General features: G+C 35.1%; 2 protein-coding genes across 5 annotated transcripts in view; one reads left to right on the plus strand and one right to left on the minus strand.

Moving 5' to 3' along the window:
* RGS20 (regulator of G protein signaling 20) overlaps positions 1 to 6,745 on the plus strand; it is a 39,765-nt gene extending 33,020 nt beyond the window's left edge. For both annotated transcript variants that reach the window (XM_030235896.2, XM_050970596.1), the window contains one exon: positions 1 to 6,745. In XM_030235896.2, coding sequence (XP_030091756.1) covers positions 1 to 189 — 189 coding nt within the window. In that variant the 3' untranslated portion in view covers positions 190 to 6,745.
* TCEA1 (transcription elongation factor A1) overlaps positions 6,540 to 23,818 on the minus strand; it is a 26,023-nt gene continuing 8,744 nt past the window's right edge. For 2 of the 3 annotated variants that reach the window (XM_050970594.1, XM_030235867.2), the window contains exons 3-10: positions 22,169 to 22,274; positions 14,323 to 14,410; positions 13,149 to 13,297; positions 11,490 to 11,546; positions 10,506 to 10,660; positions 8,877 to 9,023; positions 7,883 to 7,954; positions 6,540 to 6,853 (exon numbers count right to left, since the gene is read on the minus strand). In XM_050970594.1, coding sequence (XP_050826551.1) covers positions 6,845 to 6,853; positions 7,883 to 7,954; positions 8,877 to 9,023; positions 10,506 to 10,660; positions 11,490 to 11,546; positions 13,149 to 13,297; positions 14,323 to 14,410; positions 22,169 to 22,274 — 783 coding nt within the window. In that variant the 3' untranslated portion in view covers positions 6,540 to 6,844. The remainder of the gene's footprint in view (positions 6,854 to 7,882; positions 7,955 to 8,876; positions 9,024 to 10,505; positions 10,661 to 11,489; positions 11,547 to 13,148; positions 13,298 to 14,322; positions 14,411 to 22,168; positions 22,275 to 23,818) is intronic. The other variant, XM_050970595.1, reaches the window with a different exon arrangement.

The raw sequence follows: 23,818 nt of genomic DNA on the forward strand, positions 1-23,818 counted from the left end.
GTCAGTCTGGACTCCAGAGTAAGAGAAGTTATTAACCGAAATATGCTGGAACCCTCACAACACACCTTTGATGATGCACAGCTTCAAATTTATACCTTAATGCACAGAGACTCTTACCCACGGTTTATGAACTCTTCTATTTATAAGGACTTGCTTCAGTCCTTGTCCAAAAAATCCATTGAAGCATAGAATTTTTTCTTAAATGTATTTATTTTAAAACAGACGGGACTCTGGGCTACAGAAATCCACAGGGAATTTAGAATTAATCAGATATTTACCTGAAAATAACTCAGGCAAGTTTTACTACAGACTGAATAATTAAAATCCGCACAAAGCTCTGACACAATCAAGTACAGTTTCTGATTAAATTCAGTATTACTTTGCAAAAGGAAATGAAGAGAAATGAAGAAGAAACATTGTTCCAAAAATGCAGTATTTTTTCAAACACAGCAGACGATTCAGACACAAAGCTATTACAACTTATGTCTGAGGTACAAATACCAACTGAGCACGAAACTGAAACTGATTTTTAAGTGGAGTGTTAGAATTTTCTGGAAAATCAAACCAGTTGCTCCATCCACACTGTGACCAAAGTAAAAATATTACTGTCAATACTGTGTTACTCTAGGCACTGCCATCACACCTGGCATAGGTACACTCCCCTTGTTTTGGTATATTTAATGCATACATGGTGCACTAATGGAAATTGGCATGGCAGTCTCAAGTTTATGAAAGTTACTGGTTGAAATAATGCTGCTTATAAAAAAAATCTTTTGCTGAAGAATTGTTATTTTAGTATTAGAATCTGCTGAAAGCATTAAGTTCCCTTTGTTGATGTTCATAAAGTTAAATTATTTATTTCAGAGGAAGACAAGTCTGGGCATTCAAGTTCCAAAATAAAGCACAAGAATTCTCACATATTTTTCTCTTCCCTCAGTAGGTGTTTGTAAAACCCTTCACTATTTTTTCCCAAGACGACAACAGTTTCAACCAGCTTGGGTTTGTAAATATGAAATTCTCCCATTCCCTGACAGATCTTGTAAGGTTTCCATTACAGATATACACTCAATTTACTTAATAAAAGCAGGAAGATGGAACTTGTGTTCTGATACAGCACCATTTCAGACTGTCCAACAGCACCAGCTCTATCCAGTTATAAACCATGTTCATTTACAGCATACCCAAAGCATTACACTTAATTCCTGGTCATATCTCAAAATCAGTAACCACAGGAAATAGTAGGAAGAAAGCAAGTTGAATCCACATAAACTATCTGTAGATCTGTTACTCTAATGTGTTATTTCTTTCAAATCACATGATTCACTACAATTCCACTACATTAAACTATGGAGTTTATAGTGGATTTCCACTGAATTGTATTTTTCCCTGTGTATTTATTTAAATGAGCCAAATGACTCGTATAGGTTGGAAAAAGACATATGGGAAACAGAAAGACACAAATAAATGCCCCCAGAAAGGGGTACCAGACAGACAGAGTTCAGTGATGTATACTGTAGCTTTCCAAAACCTACTCTTTGCCTAAATCCAGCACTATGGAAAATACAAAATGGGAACTTTCTCAAAAAAAAAAAAAAAAAAAAGAAATAGATTCAAGAGATCAATTTGTTTCCTTAATGCACTTGGCAAAATACAGTAGGGGCACAACAAGTAATGTTATGCCCTTACTGTATTTTGAAGCACATACTGATTTGATTTTTTCAGTACATAGCACCACAGGAGAAGAGCTGGTACATGGTAATTTATCAATGCTATGGGCTGGTTCAAGCCAGGCTGGATGGGCAACCTGGTGTAATGGAAAGTGCTCTTGCCAGTGGGGATGGTACTAGATTAAGGTACCTTCCAACCCAAATAATTTATGATTCTATGACCAGTTTTCATCATCTCCTTCCAACAACAAAACAGCATTCAACATGTCAGCACAAAAAAGTAAACCAAAAAAACTAGAGAGAGCAAAGCAAAGTGATTTTGCCTGCTGTAGCACAGTGCTGCATGACTAAGAGGAAACCCTTCCATGTACCACTAAAGACACAGTTCAGTTAGTGTTTGCCACTGCTTACCCTATCAATGCTGCTTACCTCAGCTGAATATCTATTTAACACACACAAAGCACTACCAATACAATTTCAGTTTATGTGAAATACTACAATGTAAGTAATAACTTCAACAAAACAAAACAGGTATCTTCAAAAGGCAGCACTCATGGGGAGCTTGCAGTCAAACAGATGATACTGTATTTGTTTTAATCAGTGGGTAGGAGTGCTCTAAACCTCTAAGCTGACAAATAAAGTTTACCTTGGTCAAATTCAGCTTGTTGGAAAGATCATATGCACACATTCAAAGCATGTCACCTCACAAAATGAAGGATTTAATTTAAGTTCTTCCTCTTCCCTGCAAAGATACTTCATTAAAAGTTTAAACACTCATAGTCCATATCAAACAATATATTCTACTATTTTGCAAGAAAAAAATGCAATGAAGTTAGAGGGGAGAGAAAACTATTTTTTGGGGGCAGTTTTATGGTTAATATTAAATTACAAACAAAGAAAGTAATAATTTCTAAGCTTATCCATGTGCCACAACTTCTAAGCAATTAACATTCTCTAGGCAATTTTCAGTTTACTTCTGCATTACAATATGTTGACATTTGCAATGTGCATTCTTTCCTGAAATATCTTAACAAATCTTAATGCTGTGCTTTGGGCCTAAGATTATACCCACTACCAGTAGCAGAATGCTGATACTTAGACATCCTGAGAATACTCCAAAAACCCAAACAACCCACCCCCTTAAATATCTTGTTATTTTGAGGCTGGTTAATGTTGGATTTAATTGATGGCATGGAGGCAAGGAGGAAGGTGGGGGGGGAGGGGGAAGAGAAGATGAAAACAAAAACCCACCCACACAGGCAACAAATTTTTAATTACATTTCATTGCTATATACCTGTTCATGGTGCATAAACTTCTCAGGGCAAAAGAAAAGTGCACTGAAAAGGAAAAGTTTCCATAGACAAACTGTTACATGAGTAGCAAGAGAAAATAATCATATTGACATAAGACATTATTTAATCATGTAAGAAATTATCAGAAAATCAATTTATCCTAGGTTGAAAACGAGCATGGTATTGTTTGCCTTGGCATTTATCACACTGCAGGATATCATTAAGCTGTAACAACTTTCCAGTCCACTGGCATTCTTCCTTCAATGTCTGCACATCATAAAGCAGTAACCCCCACAGAACATGCTTACTGTTAAAGACTGCTCTTTTCACCAGCCTGCTAAGCACTATTAAAATTGCATGGGTTCCTTCAGCCAACATATTGTGCTTTACAATGACCTTTAAATTCCAAAGTCATTAGCACAGTACAAATGGAGGAAAAAAATATATTCTGAAGGGTTTTACCATATAAAGTTAGATCAAAAATCATCACACAGGCATCATGTACTTAAGCAGTTTTGGATTACAAAGGATATCAGAAAAAAGACAAAGTGATGAGAAAGGCTATCATATCATAATGTTAAGTATTTTTTAAACAACTTTGCTGTAAGCAGTTCTAAAGAACATGTGTCTTCTGCTATAAAAGGTATGAGTATTGTTTCAATGACATTATGAAATTTTTTTTATAATAAGGTTGTAACTAAATTAATCCCAAACTCTTTGAAATGGTAAAGAATTCAAGAGTAGTGATGATCTAGTGAAACAGAAGCTAATATACAGCTGTAAAAAAATCAAGCTTAAAATAAATGCTCAGGTTTGTTTATATGAATAACTAATATTTCAAGATCCATTTCCAGAGGCATGTGTTTGAAAGGTAATACAACCACATTTTACAGAATGAAGACTTCATGTTGATGAATTAAGTCCTGTCCAGGCTGGTAAGGGTTGTGAGTTTCAATTAAAAACTCATGTATGTGATCAAAAGTGGAATCCTGAACTCCAGATAAAAAAAGGCCCTTCCTTGGATTCACAAAAGCCAAGATCACTGGGCAGATATTTCTCTTCTGCTTAGTGATAGTCAAAAAGAACCATTCAGTACAAGATAGCTTAAAACTCACACTTTCTCCTGAACAAGACAACAGAAAATATGAGCAAATGTATTATATATGAGAAAATGTCTTCTAATGAAGGATCCAGATGTTGTGTTTTCTGAGCAGCACAATCCTCTAGCCTTGCTTACACAAGACTGGATCCTTAAAGAACACACACACACATGCGCACTTTAGAAGGAATGTGGCCTACTCTTTCTCTCTAGTAGAATTGTGTACAAACTACCTTAAATTGCAGGACAACTTTGCTCCATCTGAGAGGATTCAAGTGTTCATAAAGGTAATAACCAAACCTGCTATTCTTGGAGAGATTCATCAGCGCTTCTGCTGGCATGTTTCAGTGCATGAAACACCCCAGTGTACTGGGTCAGTCTTGGCACAACTGCCGCCCAGTAGACAAGCCAGCCAGCTGGAGAAATGAGACAGCCCCAGCCCCACTTTTGCATCCTCTTTGATACAGGAGGGCAATTTCAGACAGCTGTTAAAACTGCAGCAACTGTTGAACAGAGGTCCATCCACAGATCAGTACCAGAAAGTTTTATTTTTGGATTTGGGTAACCAAAATAAAACACTAATATAACTGATGCATTTTTAGATCTAGTTGTTGCACTCCATCTTTCACTGGGCAAAAGAAACGGTTCTTTTTACCATGGGGGCAGAAGAGAGAAGGATGAAGGCTGCTGCTCAGGTATCAGGTGAAATCACATTTTATTTCAACACCTACTGGGATATACCTGCATCACAGAAAGTGCTACCACAGTTCTGGTTCTTTTAATATAGTCCAGATATAATCTGGTGACTACAGAAAGACAATTACTACATTTTCTCAAGAGATATTTCTTGTAAGTGTCACAACCAGACACAAAGATCAAAGGACACACAGTGTGAGGAATATTATGAAAACCAACCACTGCCTGCCCTGTACATGTATAGTATGAACAGCTATGGAAATTTAGATCTACTTGGCATCCAATTTGCTGTCATTTTAACACAATTTTTTGGACTTGTTCTTTTACAAAGGTCCCCAACCAAAGCACTCTAATTGAGTGTAAACATCTTTAATTGGTTTGTTGTCCTCAACAACTTGAAAAAAAAAGATTTATATCTTTTAGTAACTCTTAGGAAGCAATCCTGCCAATGGACCTACACACCGGTTAAAAATTAACCCATGCTACTAGTAGAAAAAAATTTCCTAAATGGCATTAGCATAAGTTGAGTTAACGTGTTTATATATAAAAATCTATTCAATAAATTTTAAATGCTAAGCAATTTTCTGTCTAAAAATATAGTCTGTAACAAAAATTCTTCTATTTTAATAATTTTCACCCTTCAGCAGAAAAGCCACACTCCCTTGCATAAGCTGACTGGAAAAGCTTACTGTATCAAGTATTAACCAAACAGCTCTCAAAGTTCAAGTGTCATCATACTATTTCAAACTCATTCATTACAGCTGCCACTACCACACAAAAAACATTCAACATAGAAGAACTTGGTTTTCCTTTACATTCAAGGAATTTATTTCCCAGGAGCTGTCATACTCTTCCCATCCCCTCATGAATAATTTATACAGTGCCAAAATAGACCTACTCAGCCCCAAACTCTAACAAATTAAGTAATATAAAATTAGATTTAATGAATTTAATCTGTTCTAAAGATGTTGACATGTTTTTCCTTGAAAACACATTTGCAAATATTTCTAAACATGCACTGCTAAAAAGCAAACTCTAAAAAAGCAGTATTTATATCATTTCTCATATGGAAAAGATCATAACTTTAATAATTTATTCCCACTTGCTGGTCTATGATGGACACCAGATACCCTACACGTCAAAAATCATTTCATGAACAAAATCAATGCCATTTAAATGAAAGGAGTATAGTATTATCTCCCCAGCCAGTTTAATGTAATGAATTGGTGAGCTGCTGTTATTAGGATAGCCTACAACACAATGCCTTTGCTTATTTACAAAGTCTAAGCCCAAGCTGGTTCTCAAGTACATTAAGCAAGACCGAACACTCAAATCAGATTTAACCACTATTTTAAGACATTCTTAGAAATAATGCCTGCTGATAGAAGGTAAAATACATGCTTTGGGCAATAAAATATATTGCATTGATCAAAGCTGGTTACATAAACAAGCTTAACCAACCATTGCAAAGAGGTCATCATATCCATTAATAAATATTCAAACCCCATGACTGCAAATTTAGTCCTAGTCCAGAAAGAGCACACAAACTAGAGAGTTATTTAAATTGTGTTTTAGTTAACAACTGAGTTTAATGTTATGAGGAACTTATATATCTTTTCTGCTTGCAAAGCAAAGTGAACAGAGCAGAGAGAAACAAATTTCATTCTTACAACCAAGCAAATGTGGAGAGGCAAAATACACACAGGAGGAGCATGTATATTTCAGACCACAAAAAAAATACAGTACATTATTCACATAGTTAGAAAAAACCAAGACAATTACCAAAATGTTTAACTGGTAAAAGTTTAATGTCAACTTACTTATAAAAATGAAAAAAATATTTTAAAATTCACCATACAATTGAGCAACCTGGCCCTACTGACTACCAGCTATAGGAAGGCATTTAAGGAAATGATGGTTGTGTCAAAACAAAGGCTAACTTGAGGCATGTATGCTGCTTTGAAATAAAAAGAAAAGAAAAACCAAAAAACCCTCTCATTTGCAGGAAGCTAGATGCTTAGTCTAGTTTTTAAAGCTAATTACAAAATCTTCATTCATACTGGTCCAGATGTCTTGACAATTTCTTCTTCTAACAGAACTGTCAAAAGAAAATAATGTTTTATGAGATCTTCATACATCTTAGGTCTAAATCTCTGCAAGAAGAAACAGAAATACAGCACCATACTTAGGATATGGAAATGACTAATCAAAGCACTTACTTATATTTTAACCATTCCTTCAGGCATCTGTATACAGACACTTTGTAACTGCCACCTTACAAAAGGTTTTAAGGACAAATATACTTTTTCAGTTACTGCAAACAATTCCATCAGATGATTTCCAAGCTTTATACATTATTTAGATATCTCAGAGCCTATATATGAACAATATCCAGCAATAAGCTATGTAAACCAGGATACATAAAATATTTTTTTATGTGGAAATCTTATCGTACACCATGGCATGGCTCTGCAGAGCTGCAGCATTCTTAACATAGAAAAATAACAGAATGAGGTTATCATGCTTCCTATGGCATGCCTTCATTTCAGTGTTTCTGTTTTATTGAACTACCAATGTTTCTCAGAAACTTTATAAATTCCTGTTTCCCAAACTTAAAAAAAAGATTTGATCAAGCTATCACTGCCCTACACTTATCCTGGCACAGAAATACAGCAGCAGTCATCTCCCTTTTCTATTGCTTCTTCTTTTCAGAATAGCAAAAAACCAGAAAAAACAATAACAACAAAAAGCCTAAAAAAGGCCTGTTACATTCACCAAAACAGACATTAAAACCAGTTAAAAGAACTTTGGGTGAAGAAAGAGAAAACAGTGACTAGTTTGTCACCACTTAGCATGGCAAAGCAGTAGTGTAACTAAATGTTGCAAGGACTAAGTCCTGACTTCTCTCCCCCTCTGCCACCAACCTTCTTGAGAGATCTCACACCTTCAGTCAAAAATATATTTTTTTTTAAAGCTATTTTGCAATCTCAACATGTAATATCATTAATGGGTTAAGAAGTAACTGAAAGTCAAGAGAAAGTGGTTTGTCACATTTACTGTAAACCCAAATTAACCACAGAGGCTGGCTGCCTGCTATCAAATATGCAGAGCAGTCTAACAGTCTTACCTTCCATCTGTTTCCACATTCATTACAGACAACAAATGTTGTCATGGGTTCATCAGCACTGCGGGTTTGAACCTTTGGCAAAGGCAAGAGCCAGAGTGGAAAAGGAAAATTAGTATCTTCAATTTTTGGTAGTGTGTGTTCAATGTAACTGTTTAAATCAAAGTTTAACATTAAGGAAACAACTTTGCATAAAAATACAAGTTAACTTTATGTATCAACTGAAACTGGGCTTTTTGCCTTGCTATAAAGCCATGATAAACTTGGATTTTGAGAGATTTAGTAGCACTAAAATACCAATTTCTGCATTGAAACTGCACATGTACTTCTAGGAGAAGATTCTGCACTAAAAGTACAATGGCTGCTACAGCTTCACATACATTTACCAATGCAAAGGCTTAAAATCTCATGACTGAAAAACAACTTGCTATTTAAAGCATCTGATAAACAGTACAAAATATAAATGCAGCTGATCCTACAACGAAAATGACATTCCCTGTAGCACAGTTAAGCCAATTAAAGCACCCTTTCTGTGGTTGTAGAAATGACTACAAATCAGGGTCTAGTGTTGGGCAAAGACTACATTAAATATATATAAAAATACACATGTATATATATGTACATATAATTTTCTGCTATTTGGTCCCTCTGTAAAAATAAGCTTACACACATTAAAAACAGTGTTTCTCCTCCACATAAAACCCTTACAAACATGATGTATTAAGAAGAATTAGCAAAAATTCAGCATTGCAAAGAAACTCAAGTTTCAGTCTATATAGATACTCAGCTTGGATCTACCTAAAATTTTTGGCAAATAGATACAACAGTCTTGCTTTACATAAACACAACTAAGTAGATCTAGCTATCTTCATGTTTTATAATTTGTCAGCATTTTGCTGAAAGTTCATTTCGCAATTCCAAAATTTTTTCTCTAACAATCTTTATACAGGACTTAAGGTTTGAAAAAGGAAAACAAAGAATGTGAATAATCACGCACCTGGGTGTATGTACAGTTCTTCTTTTTGCACTTGCCACATGTAAACAGATCAGTTTGGGTACCTCCTGTTTTAGCCATCTGGTGCTCTCTGATAGCTTCTTTGGTCAGATTTTTGCGCATTTCTTTCAGCTCATCACTTGCCATCTCCTAGAAAGGACAAAGAGCAGACAGAGTTTACTAGAGAGTTTTAGCTTTAAAACAAGTTACCACTGTGTGAGCCAATACAATTTTTTATTCAGAATCCATGAACAACAACTCTGTTGAAGGGCAATGTAATTCTACACATTTTTAATTTTACAAGACTTAAGCTGGGCTATTTCACAGCACAGAAGCTACAAGTTAAAAATGTTCTCTTTTTTAACACAGGAAAAAAAAAGTAGAAATTACAACATCAAGCATCTAGAAACATTTCTATGCAAATACACCTCTGAAGTTCAGAAATGTAAGCGAGGCAAGGATTTAGAAGTCCTCCAAAGAGCCAAAAAAGATGCTCTTCCTAGGTTAGATCCTTGGATAATTATCTCATTGACCTACATAACATTTATTACAGGAAAAAATTACATTTTTTTGACTTCCATATTTGTACTGATAAATACAGTACAGCCATAATTAGCCATATGTCACCAGAAATCATATTAACTTCATTTCTAAGCACTAGCCAAAGAGCTCAGAATCATCCATTTTCTTTTTCCTTTAAAATAGTTTTAGTGCACCAGATCTCCACAAGATCTAGTAATCAAATGTGCATAGCAAAACCAATTTGTTACATTTTTCTTCAATACAATTTTATTCACCATCCCATGTAGATGTGGAATGAAAATCTTGTATCAATGCTCCTTCACTACTGTCAAGAAGTTATCTTAACACTAAGAGGGTTTTAGCCATTTGACATTTCAATCCAAAACATTAATCAAACAAAAAATGTGCACTGAACAGGACAAAATATATGTTTGTGCATATGTACATAAATATGGAGATGAAAGAATATCAAAATACATACTGAAGGTACAATTTCCTTTTTTTACACATTCTTTCACCAACCTCTGTTTGCCCTAACCTTTATGTAAAGACATATTAAAAAAAAACACCCACCAAAAACAACCCACCACAACTTTCTTTTGGAATAAAGTTTGTCACGATTTTCATCAACTGACCACAACTAATTTCTCTCAGTCACCAAGACACTCCTTTATATTTCATTTGAGGGGGCAGAATCTAACACATAGAAGCAGAACTACAGAACTGAAACAAGATGTTAACAAGATGTGCTTTCATATTTCTCTCCCATAAAATCTCATTTTTCATTTGAATTTCTAGATCTATTTCTATCTTGTAAAGACACTTTCATGCCCTCTACCCCAACACAGCCCTGTAATTCAATTTCTGCAAGCCATAAAAAAAAAAAACAAAAACCAAAACAACAAAAAAAAAAAAAAAAAAAAAACCCCAAAAAAAACCAAACAAAAAAAAAAAAAAAAAAACCCAAAAAACCCCAAAAAAACAAAAAAACCAAAAAGCCACAGTCATTCAGAAGTACACCAGCTTGCACAAATTACTTTTATGGCTAATAAATACAGGTCAGGGTGTAAGTCCAAGAGGGAAATAGTTCAAGACCTGTGCTTTACTCACCTCTGCTGTCATTTTAGCAAATTTGTCAGGAGGAATGTTTCCACATAACACATTTTTCCTTAGGTTAGGGTTCTTTGCATCCTTGAGATTCGCTATCCTACTTCGTACCCTATTTTTGTATTTCATATCAGTGTTTTTTAATTCTTGAAAAATAGGTGCTTTGGATTTAAGGAACAAAACATGGATAAGTAAAATAGAGTAAAACATTAACAAATAAACCAGAGCATTAGAAAGGATTCATTCTGGGGGGCAAGTTCTCCCCCCACCCCAACCAACAGCTACTTTCCTGTTCAACACAGCAGAATTCACAACCTTCTGAAGCCTAATCATAGTTTAGTACAGGGTCAGTGAAATATGAATTTTTGGGTAGTAGGACCTCAACTGTAATTGTGAAAAGCCTCCCATAACTTTATGTCCAGTTTCTTGATCTCATCCTGAGAATTAATTAATTTCTGAATGAAATATTCAAACAATGACAGCTCACTAACACTAATTTTTTTTGTTAAAAAAAGAAGCACAGACCTCTGTTCTGGAACGATTCAAACACTGGTACCAGAACCACCCTTTTGAGAACTGTGAATTCATTTAAAAATAAACTTGTAGAAAATTAAATAAACACACTAGAAAATTATTAAGACTGTTAACAAGAAAAGATTTTAAAATAGCATAGAAGAGCCCAGCATTTTATGTAAGAATTCTCCAGTAAGATATAATATTGCTGCTACAAGGAAACATATTGAGCCAAAAAGAACCCACACACACTCACCTACATACATTACTACATATTTTAAGGCAAATCATTTAGGCTGGGCTGGTTTTAAAACACTAAATTTATGTACTGATGTGTTGAACACAGTTACCATTTTTGTTTTATATGAAATATAAACACATCCAATATATAGAACAAGTTAATTAATTTGAAAATTACTGTGTTTTTCAAAAATACTCCTGCTCTAGGGCACACAGATATACAACAAAGGATATCTTCTTCAATCTGAGAACCCAGCTCTTCTTCATCAGCACCAATAGCAATGTAATCATCTGAGGAAAACAAATGATAAAATATTAGCAACCTGCACTCTGTGTTCTATATCCCTGAGATCCCTATAGTTCCAGAATGCTCAAACTCAGCAAATTATAAAACAGTTGCAGTGAGTCTTCTTGTTGTATATGTAATTTTAATCTACTGTGTACTTAACCTTTCAAAATTTATTAGTTGCAACAATACAAGTAAGTGAAAGAAGGCAAACAGAATTTTAAAAGAGTCAAAAACATTTAAAAACCAAAAAACTTCTGATACCTAGTTGCAAGCACAAATAGGAAAAAAGACCACTGTTATACAGAAAAATCTAAAATATTCCAATGGGCTTGGCATCTCTCCCATCTCCACACCCTGTGTATAGAACAAACTATCATAAAAGGGAAACATTTTATATGGTCTTTAATCAATTGTTTTAGTCCATACAATACAAGAATAAGCAAATAAATGTTTTGCATGCATGGAAGAGAAAGATTTCATTAGAAGCATGGTAATTAAATAACAAACAATCTTATTGGATTTTTTTTAAATGCAAAGCAGAGATGTATCATAAAAGACATAAATTAGAAGAAATAGACCACAGCAGTCTTGAAGGCAGCAAAACACTTGAACTAAAATGTCTCAACTATTTCTGACCAAAATGCTTCCCCACAAGAAGTCTACCTTTCCAAGACAGCTTAAAAACAAACTGCATATAATGTTTGCCTCCTCATTTCAACATGGGTATATTTCAGTGAGTAACCCAAACATCATGGTCTTTAGTCTTCATTGCTTATTGTCTATACCTGAATTTATATGAATCAAAAGAAAGAATAAAAGAGTGAAGAGAGTAAACACAGATGATTCAGAAGTCTACTTAGACTGGGCCAAGTTAGACTAAGTTAAGAATGGAGAAACAGGAGCTGGGTCATAATTTTGACAAAGAGAAAGATGCACCAGAAAAAAAATCAGGTAATTCTGAAAAGTCCAGTTTTCAGTTTGCTCCTTATCTAGCAAATCATTCAATTTGTCAGTTTAAAGACACCCAAATGTATATGAGAGATAAAAAGAAAAAATCCCAGAACAGTCAAGGAATTTACAGATACCCAAAAGGCATGAGGTTAAGAGCAATGTAAGACTTTATTATTGCAAGTTATCTTAATGAAATGTCAAGAATAAATCTAAATAGAAAGGCAGCCTTCAAAAATTGAAATCTGAAGGCTCCCAGGACCACTGGTGTAAGGCAGTCCTGCATGTAGTCACACCCTCACAGTCAAAAAGACTGAGACAAAAAAAAATAGCAGCCTCCACAAAAACATTCAAATGAAGCATTAAGGAGGCAATAATATTCCTGAAAAGAAGATCCCCTGTTGGCAACGTATCAGATGAACTGAGCCACAAAATGTCCTGAATTAGCAGCAACAAAAATGCATTTTGAAACATCCCCAATGCCATCAAGGTTACTCATTGCACCTTCGGTGAACCGGTTTATGGGTCTACACACAGAAATTGATGCAAACAGGGTTTACTCTACCCTACAGGGTAGCAGAAAAAGTATAGTGGGAAAGACAGAAATAGAGAGGAAGGAAATAGTTAAACTTGAAAACATTATCTACAAAGCTCACCTCCTGTTCTGAGAGCTGCAGAGAGCATTTCTCTACATTTCACTCGTACAGAGTCTGAAGTGCTTGGAGCCCGGGGAAAAGAAGGGATGAAAGAATTTGAGGGAGCACTACCCTCCTCCTTCCTGCTGCTGGAATTGCTACTTGAACTGCTAAAAAAAGACAAAATGAAAAACAATATTAATGTTTTTTCCCCCTTCAAATAACTTTGTCTCTGAGCAAAATACGGGTCTTTTGCTACATCCATTTGATGGTATTCCAAAATAAGAACACAAGCCACCTTTTAAAAGTTATTTATAGCTGTAGAGTCAGTACAATTTTTAAAGTGTTTTTAGACTATTCACTAGGGCATTCCACACAATAGAGACAACAGCAGGTATTTCATTCCATTATGTGGCACATAAGCTTTAATTCTCAGTTCTTTACATTAACATGAAATTTTTTTTCCTCCCACGGACCTTTACTTTAAAAAACAGTGACGATACATCACATCAACATTCACTCTGCAAGCCTTGCATTCAATCTGCTTACTGTACTGAAGGGGTGCCATGGTCACAAACCGCCCCCCCCCCCCCAACTTATGTAGTTTTGCAAACTTTAAACCAAGCTTTCAGCTTCCATCTGGACATATAGTTCGAGGTTAAACTTAAATTTTAAAATGGTTGCTGAAAAGAGATTACTAAAGTCAGAAATGTATAGAAGAAATGGGCTTGTGAATATTCCTTTGTAAATGTTCTTTAGCTCCTGCAGTGACATTAATGCAGGCTTCTTTTTCTGGTAACATACTTTGTGTTTACCAAAAAAAGTGCAAAATGTTTATTAAACTTAAAAGCTAACTCACAAAAGAAGCATATGCAATTACCACCAAGCAGAGAAAGCTGTTTAACAATTCTCAAAGCTGGCTGCTAGTACCAAGAGAGGACAGAGTATCTGACAGACCCAACAGATGGAATAAACAGAACTTGTCTGGCCATATCTTGACCTATGTTTGTTGGGGTTTTTTTTCATGTCAACAGTAGCACAGTTTACTTCCCCAACAACACACTGTTTCTTGTACAACTCTGTCTTTCAGAAAAGAACATGGCAGCTGTCTCTAATATTATCAATTCAGACCAAATAGTTTAATGTTAATTTTCAGTGAGTGAAACTATTTGCACAGCCATTAAGAATTAAGCACCTTTCTTCTCTGGCATCAGGGCTGTTTTGTGAGGAAGATGCAGGCTCCTTTTTCTTTTCTTCAGAATCTTTATCAGTTGAAGGTCCATCTGGAAATACAAAACATGAGAAACTCTCTCCTACCCAGAAATAGTAAGTGATTTTAAAGCAGTGATAAAATATCATGATTTTTCCCGAATCAGTTAGAAATGCTATCATCTCCCACTCTCTGCTTTGACCTTCTCTTGCAGTACAGCCTTCCACTTCCCAACACCACCCTCCCAATGCAGGAAATGGAAAACATGACAATTCAGATCCTTCAAGTCAAGTCCAGCATCTGCTTAAACTGGCAGTAAAGACATGATAGAAACATCGACTTTTCTGATTAATTTTTTCCAACACTCCTGCATTAGGTAGACAGTAACTTCCCAGGTATTGCATCAAGTCTCTAGAATTTGTCTTCCATGCTTTATATACTTAAGTTCCTTCTACATACATGCCATTCTTTTTAATTATATTGTGGAAGACAGCATAGTTGGCAAAATATAAAATCACTTTCATATTTTCAAAGGAGTTTTCCAGACACACAGACAGTATTTTCTGTGATAGCTCTTAAATTATTTGCCTCACTTTTTAAATATATTTGAATCTGCCATTCCCATACAGGTTATGTTTCACTATGATTTTATAAAGAATAAGGACAAAAGTCTTCATAGAAAAGAGCAATCACAACATTTAACTCAAGCACAGCAAAAATGCATACACCCATTTCCATTGTAAAGAGGATTTCAGAGTGGCTAAATTGAGTGCCTGCTTTGATTTGTTCTCTAGAAAGGATGGCTCTCTACTGCCTACAGAGAAAGCCTAGTGAGATTGGCATCACTGATTGACAGATTTCATTAATTCCTCTTTGCAAGCTGCTATAACACTTCTAAATTCGTAGACTGTATTACTGGAATAAGAATATACTACAAACTTGAAAATTAATTAAAAACAGGACAAGAAAAGGAGGGAAATCTGTTAAGGCTCAGTCTTGCTAACAAAGATGTCCTGAACTAAGCATGCTAATCCTTGTTTAAGCATCTAAAAGTATCCTTATTTTCAGAGGAACCCCATCCCTGTGCTTCTCAGAGGAACTTGGTTGTATGCAACACAAATCTGGGTCTCTTCAAACATAAAGCTTTTTAATTTTATTTTTATAGAGCAGAAAATAACTGTACTGGCTTTATTTTTATAGGAACAATAAACTGAACATGATTTTGATCCTTTCCTTAACCTGTGAGTTAAGGAATTTATCCAAACAAATACCGCTTTGTTAAAAAATCATCATAAAAGGAGAGCAGAGACAGCAGTACTGGATCAAACCAGGCACCAATCTACTATCCTGTCTCCAGCTGCACCTATAAAGAGATGCACACAAAATAGTACAAGTGCCAGAAAAGCACAAGATACTTCTCCAGAGTATTTCTCCAGCCTTCAAGAACTCACCCATTGTTTGCAAGGTTGTATTCAATCCTTGATAAATTTCATTTAGGAAAAAAAAAGATAATTTAACACAGATGATGCATCAGAGGCTGATTGCCTTTAATAAACTGAAGATGTTATTTAAAAAAATTCTTAATAAAGAGACCAAATTAATGACTTCTGTTTATAAAAATAATTTCACTAAGAAAGCAAACAAGACTATAAACTGAATGGATCACATGAGTTCTCTGCTATGACAACTGAAGTGCACTAAGAGAAGGAAAACAACACCCATTTTTAACATGCATACTCACTCTCTCTATGGCAACAACTGATTTCATGATATAATCTTTAAAGATGTTCCAAATATGCATACAATCTTATTTAACTTCATAATGTTTTAAGAACATGCTCATTTTTGTCAGAGGCTTTAAGACAAACCAGTAGATCAAACAGGTATCTTGGGGTACTGCTCAAGTCCTGCAAAGCAGGAGCTGTGCTTCAGCCCATTTACCTATACATTTTTTTGGCACACAAGTTGTCAAATTCAGGTCTGACTTGTGTATCTCTGGCTTATTATGCACACACACCACAGTGGTATAGCTGGCACCCAGATCACTTTTATCAAACACTTCCATTTAGCCCAGCACCATTTCACCAAGGGCAGGCACTTGCCAACACCTGCCAATACCCCAGTGGCTTCTTTCCCTTATGGAGGGCAGGGTACACAAGGCACACAGATAAAAGCACAACTCCTCCCACAGCTGCAGACCAGTCTATGCAAGGATATCTCAAACCAAGGTCAGACTTGAGCAGCTGAAATTGGACATCTTTAGCAAGTATGTCTTCAAAACTACAGCTTCTTTAATCACCTCAGAATTTTTGCTTAATCTAGTTTCAAAAAGCTGAAAATAAAGTTAATAATATCCTAAGTGTTTAAGTTGCTTTATGGCTCATAAACTGGAAAGCACTAGAAGAGATGCTTTCCATCTTTAAACTCACACAGTAATAAGGATATCTTGTTTTACTGAAATACTGTATTGACAAAAGAACAGAGTGCAATTAACAGCCTGCGAGGCAGCATTTCATCTATCCTCTGGGGATAGAAAAATTATCCTTGACAAATTAAAAGTCCCTACTAATTAGGTTATTTTACATTCAATGACCAGACTCTAATACAGAGGAAGAATGACATTTAATGGGATCTAGGCACAACCACAGAAATTTTAACAAAGTAAGGTGGAAAAAAAAGGCCCTTCCGTGAAATATCTTTACAAATTCCAATGTGATGCACCTCAGGAAGTCTACAGAACATTATAAATATTTATATACTACAAACTACAAGTTGTGCAGTTCCTTTTTGCAACTCCATACAGTTATTCAAACTTACCAAATTTTTCTTCAGAAACAAGTGGAAACTGTCACCAATTTTAGGACTGAAAACTGTAACTTCGCAGTTTTAGCTATTGCATCTTCAGGCAGCCATAAAAAAAACCTCAACGCTTTGATTTTTTTATAAGAGAAGTTAATTTATATTAGTATTTCTTCTTTAAAATATAAAGAACATGGTAGTAACAAGAATACACCATTAGTCATTGGAATAAGACATTCAAAGTTTAAAAACAGCACTGCAGTTTCTACCTGGACTTGCAATTAATTTTAAAGACACTTGAAGCTTCTCCAGTGAAAAATCTCTCCAGGGTCAAAGAAGACATAACAGTGGTTTGTGTTATCAAACCAAAAATTTTAACACAATAAGATACAGCCAGATAACATAACTAATCTGAATGTTAGAAGCCATTAATAGCTTTCTCCTAGATTATTCTATATTACAAGCCAACACTAGACATTTGCTAGTAACAAGAAAAAACTAGAAAATATAAAGATGAAATGTTATTAATTTACAAATCTAACTTCAAATTAAGAAAAATCTTAAAGTAAAAAATTTTTCCAGAAACATTAATGAAAGGGGGCTAGTTATTACCTGGAAGCACATGAAAATTTAATTTAGCGAGATATCGTGTGCTGCCTACTCAGGAACCACCACCAGAACTTGGAAAGTTTTCTGAGTATTCAGTTTAAATAAGTTAAAGGAAAGAGATAAGAGAACTGGTATCAAATTACATAATTATTAATTCAACAATGACCTTCATATGCAATAATTATTTAGACTCCCTTTTCCAGAATCTGACCAAATAGTCTTGAGATGCACAAGCAGCTACACTTGTCAGCAATTCCTCTACAAGACATAGTAAGGCATGAAGGTAAGATCAGTAAAAATTTCTTTTCAGTGGTAGCTCTGGAAGGAGGAATATCTAAAAGTCCATAAATAAACAACAAAATTATGAACTATTTGCTAAAGATTTTTTATCATCAGTGTCAAAAGACCATGACACATGGACTTATTTACTCTATGTGTTTTTCTTTTGTATAGTATAATGCATTGTGTGTTGTTATCTCTCCACTGATTAGCTTAACAAATTACAGACCTACTAACAGTACATGAACAGTTCCAAATGTACACTTCACAAGAGGTGATTTCTACAGCTCATATTCGATATGAAAATGAAACCACTGAAATTGTTTTTGCACTTGATTCTGCTTGATGTCTTATACAGACATGTACTCTTCTTATCAAAAGTAAATAATATTTGTAAATGCTATTAGACTCTAATTTAAGAACTTGCTTTGCCAGGAACATTTTTTTTTTTTTGAGCAAACGCAGTAGGCTTTGAGATGTCCTTGAACAACTTCACTTATGACTGCATTAACATACCTGTAAGATAGTCCTAGACTGCACCTGCTGGCTCCAGAAGAATCAAATCCAGGTTTGAAATAACAAAGGATTTTGTGAGCAAAGTAATCTTAGTAAAATACTTCTGTGATGCCTGACTGGTGTTATTAACACTTAAACACTCTTTCAAAATAAAATTACTCAGGCATGCTCTTCTTTGAAATAGGCATTTCAAAATGTTTGTGGCCTCATTTTAAGTTTTCAATACTGGCAACAGATGATCACTTAATAATACTGTACCATGCTTCTGCATTTTCAGTTCAGTATATAAAGTAACTGGAGGAAAGTTTACCTACAGGCCTGGACATTTTTTTTCAGTGTATACTCTTCAGCAAGTAATTATTTATTATGAGGGTTATATTCCTTAAGGAATTTTTGTTGCTTTTCTAACATAAGAAACACTCCTGACAACCTAAATGAGCGTGCATAATTCATTATCTGCACAGCATACTCTGTATATTCAGCTACTTGGCAAAACAATCATTATTGGTAAATCCCATGTTATAACTGAGCAGCACTTTATTCTGAGAGCTGAATTTAGCTTCTTATGCAAATTGTGACCATCTCTGCTGTGTAGTTTAACTTTCAGAAAGTATCTGAAAGGGACCTTGCACTGTGAGGTAACCTTGCTCATCCAGTGAGTCTCTTCAGAAGGTTACAAGCCCTCTGCTGCACAGCTTCTGACCCCTCCAAAACACATTTGGTAACCTGGGAAGGCTCAAGTCAAGCCACAAAGATCTGGTGATTCACAACTCACTTTGATTTGTACTCATGTATCCCATGCATTCCTAAAAACTAAATTCTGATAGCATTGAACTGAAACATTACATGCAGCCTGAACAGTGAACAATTCTTGCCTAAATTCAAAATGTCATTTATAAAAATAACTCACAAAGACTTCAGAGCTCTGAGTACAATGCCTGGTAGGATTAACAGCTGTCCGCTTCTGCTGCCATCTTTGCTCCATACCATTTTACATGCACTATAAACAGCACAATCGAAACTGATTTCTCAAGCAGCTCAACATACGGTATTTCGCATTCTTCCAAGAAAGTCAAAACTAATGATAAAACAGAATAAGAGTACTTTGTAAGATTCCCACCCATACTTATACCCTATCTTTCACAGAAACTTTTCACATGAAACTTTACATTCTAATAAGTTACTGAGCAGTGATAAAAGAGGCAAAACATTTGCCTTACTACGCTTTATAAGAAGATCTACATTACAACCAAAGAAAATTTAACTACCCAAATTCTGAATGTAAGCAGTGCTGTAATTTCAGGACTAATTTGATTTTATGTAGTAAGTGCACATACCACAGCTGGCACAATAATGTACCCCCAAAAATATCTGTTCTGTAACAAAAATTACCACATGAACGAAGGTCACATACTCACTGCCTCAAGAAGCACTCAGTTCTGATAAATGTCAAATATTTCTTATTTGCTTTCCAGCTCCTCACGTTTGACTTCACCTCAGGCAAAATGCCTTAGTTAGAGTCTCCCAACTGTGTTAAAACAATCTGAATCTAGCAAGCTACAAAAGGGGAAGGTCCACCTTGCTCCAGCTGTTTGTTACTGCTACAATCCCTGTGCAGCAAACAGCAACTGCAAACAGGCTGGACTTAGAAGTCAGAGTTGAAATTTCAAGCCAGAAGAAATGAACAAAACAATTTGTTTCCAACTGGTCAGTTCCCAGCTCTGGTCTTCTGGAGAGCCACTCCAGCACCAGTTGTAACACAGGAGGGAGCAAAGAGGCAGAAGTGAAGTCAGGAGCGCTCCTTTGCACAGCAGCCTACACCCAGACTGACCTGCTGTGACCTTCAAGCATCACATTCTTACCCAGACTACTACAGCATGGAAACCCTCCAGGCAGGAGTGACACTCCCCAAGTTTCACAATGTTTGAACACTTAAACACCAGTAAACTTTAAGTAACAACGTATTAAGACAATTTTGACTGACTTAAGGAACCCAAGCATTAAAAAAATGAGATAATTATTTTTAGTGTCTCAACAAAAAAATGGCAAATCCTTTAGTCAAAGGACAGCAATAATCAGGCAGATCTCCCACTCCCCAAGGAGAGCAGCATCTGAGCACACTCCCAGTGAGAATTCTGTTGAAATGAGAGTATCTTCTCTACTATGCTGTCTAAGTGGCAGTATTAAAAATTTGAACTTCGAAGAAAAAAAATTAACTCTCACCAAATACTGATAGGTTTTGTTTTTAAAACGTAGACTAATAACTTTTAATAACTTGAGAGCTAAATCACTCAATCCAGCAGCTCTTTTAGAAGTCTTTAGAGTAACTGATGCTAATATGCAAGTCAATTTCTCCATTTATATACCTTATCACTTCTATATACTGATTTAATAAAGCTGGACTTCCACACTTAAGTTTAAAAATAAAAAGTATATTCTTTCTCTATTTATCAGTCTGATCAGATCCTTATCTCTGATCAGATCCTACACTGAGATCTTGTATATGCATTTACTTTTATTATTTAAGGTCATTATGAATGTTAAAGTGTTTTATCAGCATGTCTAGTATTATCCAATTTTAACTTCTAAAACTAACATAATTAGTAGACAGGTTAAAAGTCTTTAAGGTAGCTTTAAAAAGTTTGCTGTAGAGACTGCTGTTTCTTACTAGAGCATCAAAGTTTAAGGTTCTGACAAACTGTCCATTTCTACAGAGTATTTTCTATATCATTTACAAGACAGTAATAAAGTATCTGATAAAACACTTCATAACTGATAAAAATGAAGCTGAGTTCAAATGGAAGGGGACCTGGTATTTGGTATATTTGTCCAGACAGAATTGTAAATATTTAAATCGTTAAGTAAACTGTTATTCTATTTTAAAATTTTAAGCTTCAAAAATCTTAATTTACCTAAGCTTACACACAAAGAAACACAACAGAGTGCACCACAGTGTATGAACAAAAATATCTGGACATATTCTGAGATATAAGTGTTTTCAGACATATTAAGTACTACCAAATACCCTTGAATAAAACCTTAACAGAGAGGTTTTAAGTGTATTAATTGCTTTAAGGGAAATTAAACAAAAGTATTAAGTTGCTAATTAGTAAGCTGTTTAAAATTATGAAGGTTTTAGTTTTAGAAAGTGCAGCTCTGTTTCTCGCTACCTGTAAGTTTTAACAGATTTTAATGTTTTTAACGTTTTTTTCTCTTCATAACCAAACATCAAAGCCTCCACACTCTCACATGAGATTTTGCACCAGTTCTTCAGAGCACTTGTTATATTTGATGAAGAAAATAGTCAAGAAGTTTGTTAGTGCTTAGTGCTGCAGTACAGTCACTCCTGTTTAAATGCAGGCAATGAGACTTCAGAAATTAATCACATCAGAGAAGCTGATTTCCTGCTGCCAGCCCCAATAAAATACATTAACTGTCCCTCTGCACACACTCTCACAGTAATGGCCTGGTGACAGTCAAAGAGTAAAAAACCAATTATACCAGCACAGGAAGTTTCAACATTCACACAGAAGCACAAATATGTCTAAAGCAAGGCAGTGACAATAATGAACACCAAGGCTACACAGAATTAAAACATGCAAGAACAGGGACGTTTTTGTTGCCATACCTAACAGCTTCTTCCAAGACTTGATAAGAGATTTTGCTAAAGATGTAACCTCTTCATCTGTGCTTTGCTTGCGTATTGCATTCACTGACATTCCAATTCTGGTAGACTGCAAAGGAAATAGAAATATACATTATCAGAAGTGACATGAGGACAATTTAACAAATAAATTGTACTTTGACATTAATTTGTACTTTGTACATTAATTTTTACAGTATCTTTTTTCTTTTTCTTTTGTGGTGGGTTTGTTTCCTTTTTACTTGTGATTCTCAGGACAAAATACTTCAAGCCTTTAGAAAATTATTTTAATGACATGGATATTTTAAAAATAAATACAACAGTATTACCATCTGTCTTCATCATAAAAATCTGGGGAGGGGTGGGCAGTGATTGTGGGCACAAGGCTTAAGGACTGTATTTATATTTCAGCACTCTAAGAAGCTTGCTGACTTCTTCATTGACATCATATTCAGAATTTCCAATAAGTGGCTGTGGGAAGTGCTGTAATACCCAGCTGGGAACAAGCACGTTTTAGGTACCTAAAATTTTGGTGGTACTGAGATTCTTTAGAATCATTAGCACAAAGAGATCTGACTTTAGACAGAAGCAGTACTCTCTGTGTTTAAGATTTTAAAGAATGAACTATCCTATCTTTCTGAAAAGGCTAAGACAGTGACAAGCTTTAAACCTTTGCCACTACTGCCACCTACAGAGCGAATCTGAGAGCAAGTTACAATCCACGCCTTTCAAGACTCAGAGGACGAGGACATAAATATAGCTCAACAGTAACATTTTAGAAGACTTATGGCTAATGTGTACATGTAACAAGGAGAAAAATTCCACCCTTTTAGCTTCACAAGAGGAGAAAACCATTTACCAATATAAATAAGGATTTTATTATCTTTTTGTATTCTGACTGATGACTAAATTTTTTTATTTGCTGTTAAGATGCTCAGTTTTGTTGCATTGCCATTTACAGGACTCACTAAATATAAATTACTCTACTTACTTTTGCAATAGATCATCATTAACTTCCTTCTTCTTGAAAGGAAAATTTAAATCTTTCTGGCTTGCTAAAAATGGAAATTATTTGTTCCCGTAAATTACTTCTTACAACCCAAACAACACTTTCTGAGGCACCATGGATGTGCTAAATGACTGGAAACATACTGAAATAATGCATAGCTATTTCAGCCAAGGAAACACATTAAAAAACCTCAGGCCTGAGCATCAGCTCAAAACATGCATTTTGAATTAAAGAAAACAGATGGTTACTCACCTGTAACTAATATGTTCCAAGATGGACTCTGATCATCCACCTTAATGGTACTGGCCATTTCTCTTGATATTTTGAACACTTAAATCTCCACAATATGTTCAGACAGTAAAAAAATAACATGTCCTTGAAAATCCATAAAATACCACATCTGGATGAGAAAAATGTATCTACCAAAAAACCCAACCATCCATTAATAGCTGGGCACAATGACAGCCTATGCTCATCAGTGAAGGGAAAACACACAAACTTGCAGACTTACTTAGCTAAGTAAAATCCAAAAATTCAAGTAAAACTCAAAACTAACCCGAAAAATTTCTTCTCCTGATCACACAAGAGAGACAGTTTATGGGAACTTTCTGAACTGCTTTCTTAAA

This window comes from Serinus canaria, chromosome 2 (genome assembly GCF_022539315.1).
Source record: "Serinus canaria isolate serCan28SL12 chromosome 2, serCan2020, whole genome shotgun sequence".
NCBI lineage: Eukaryota > Metazoa > Chordata > Aves > Passeriformes > Fringillidae > Serinus > Serinus canaria.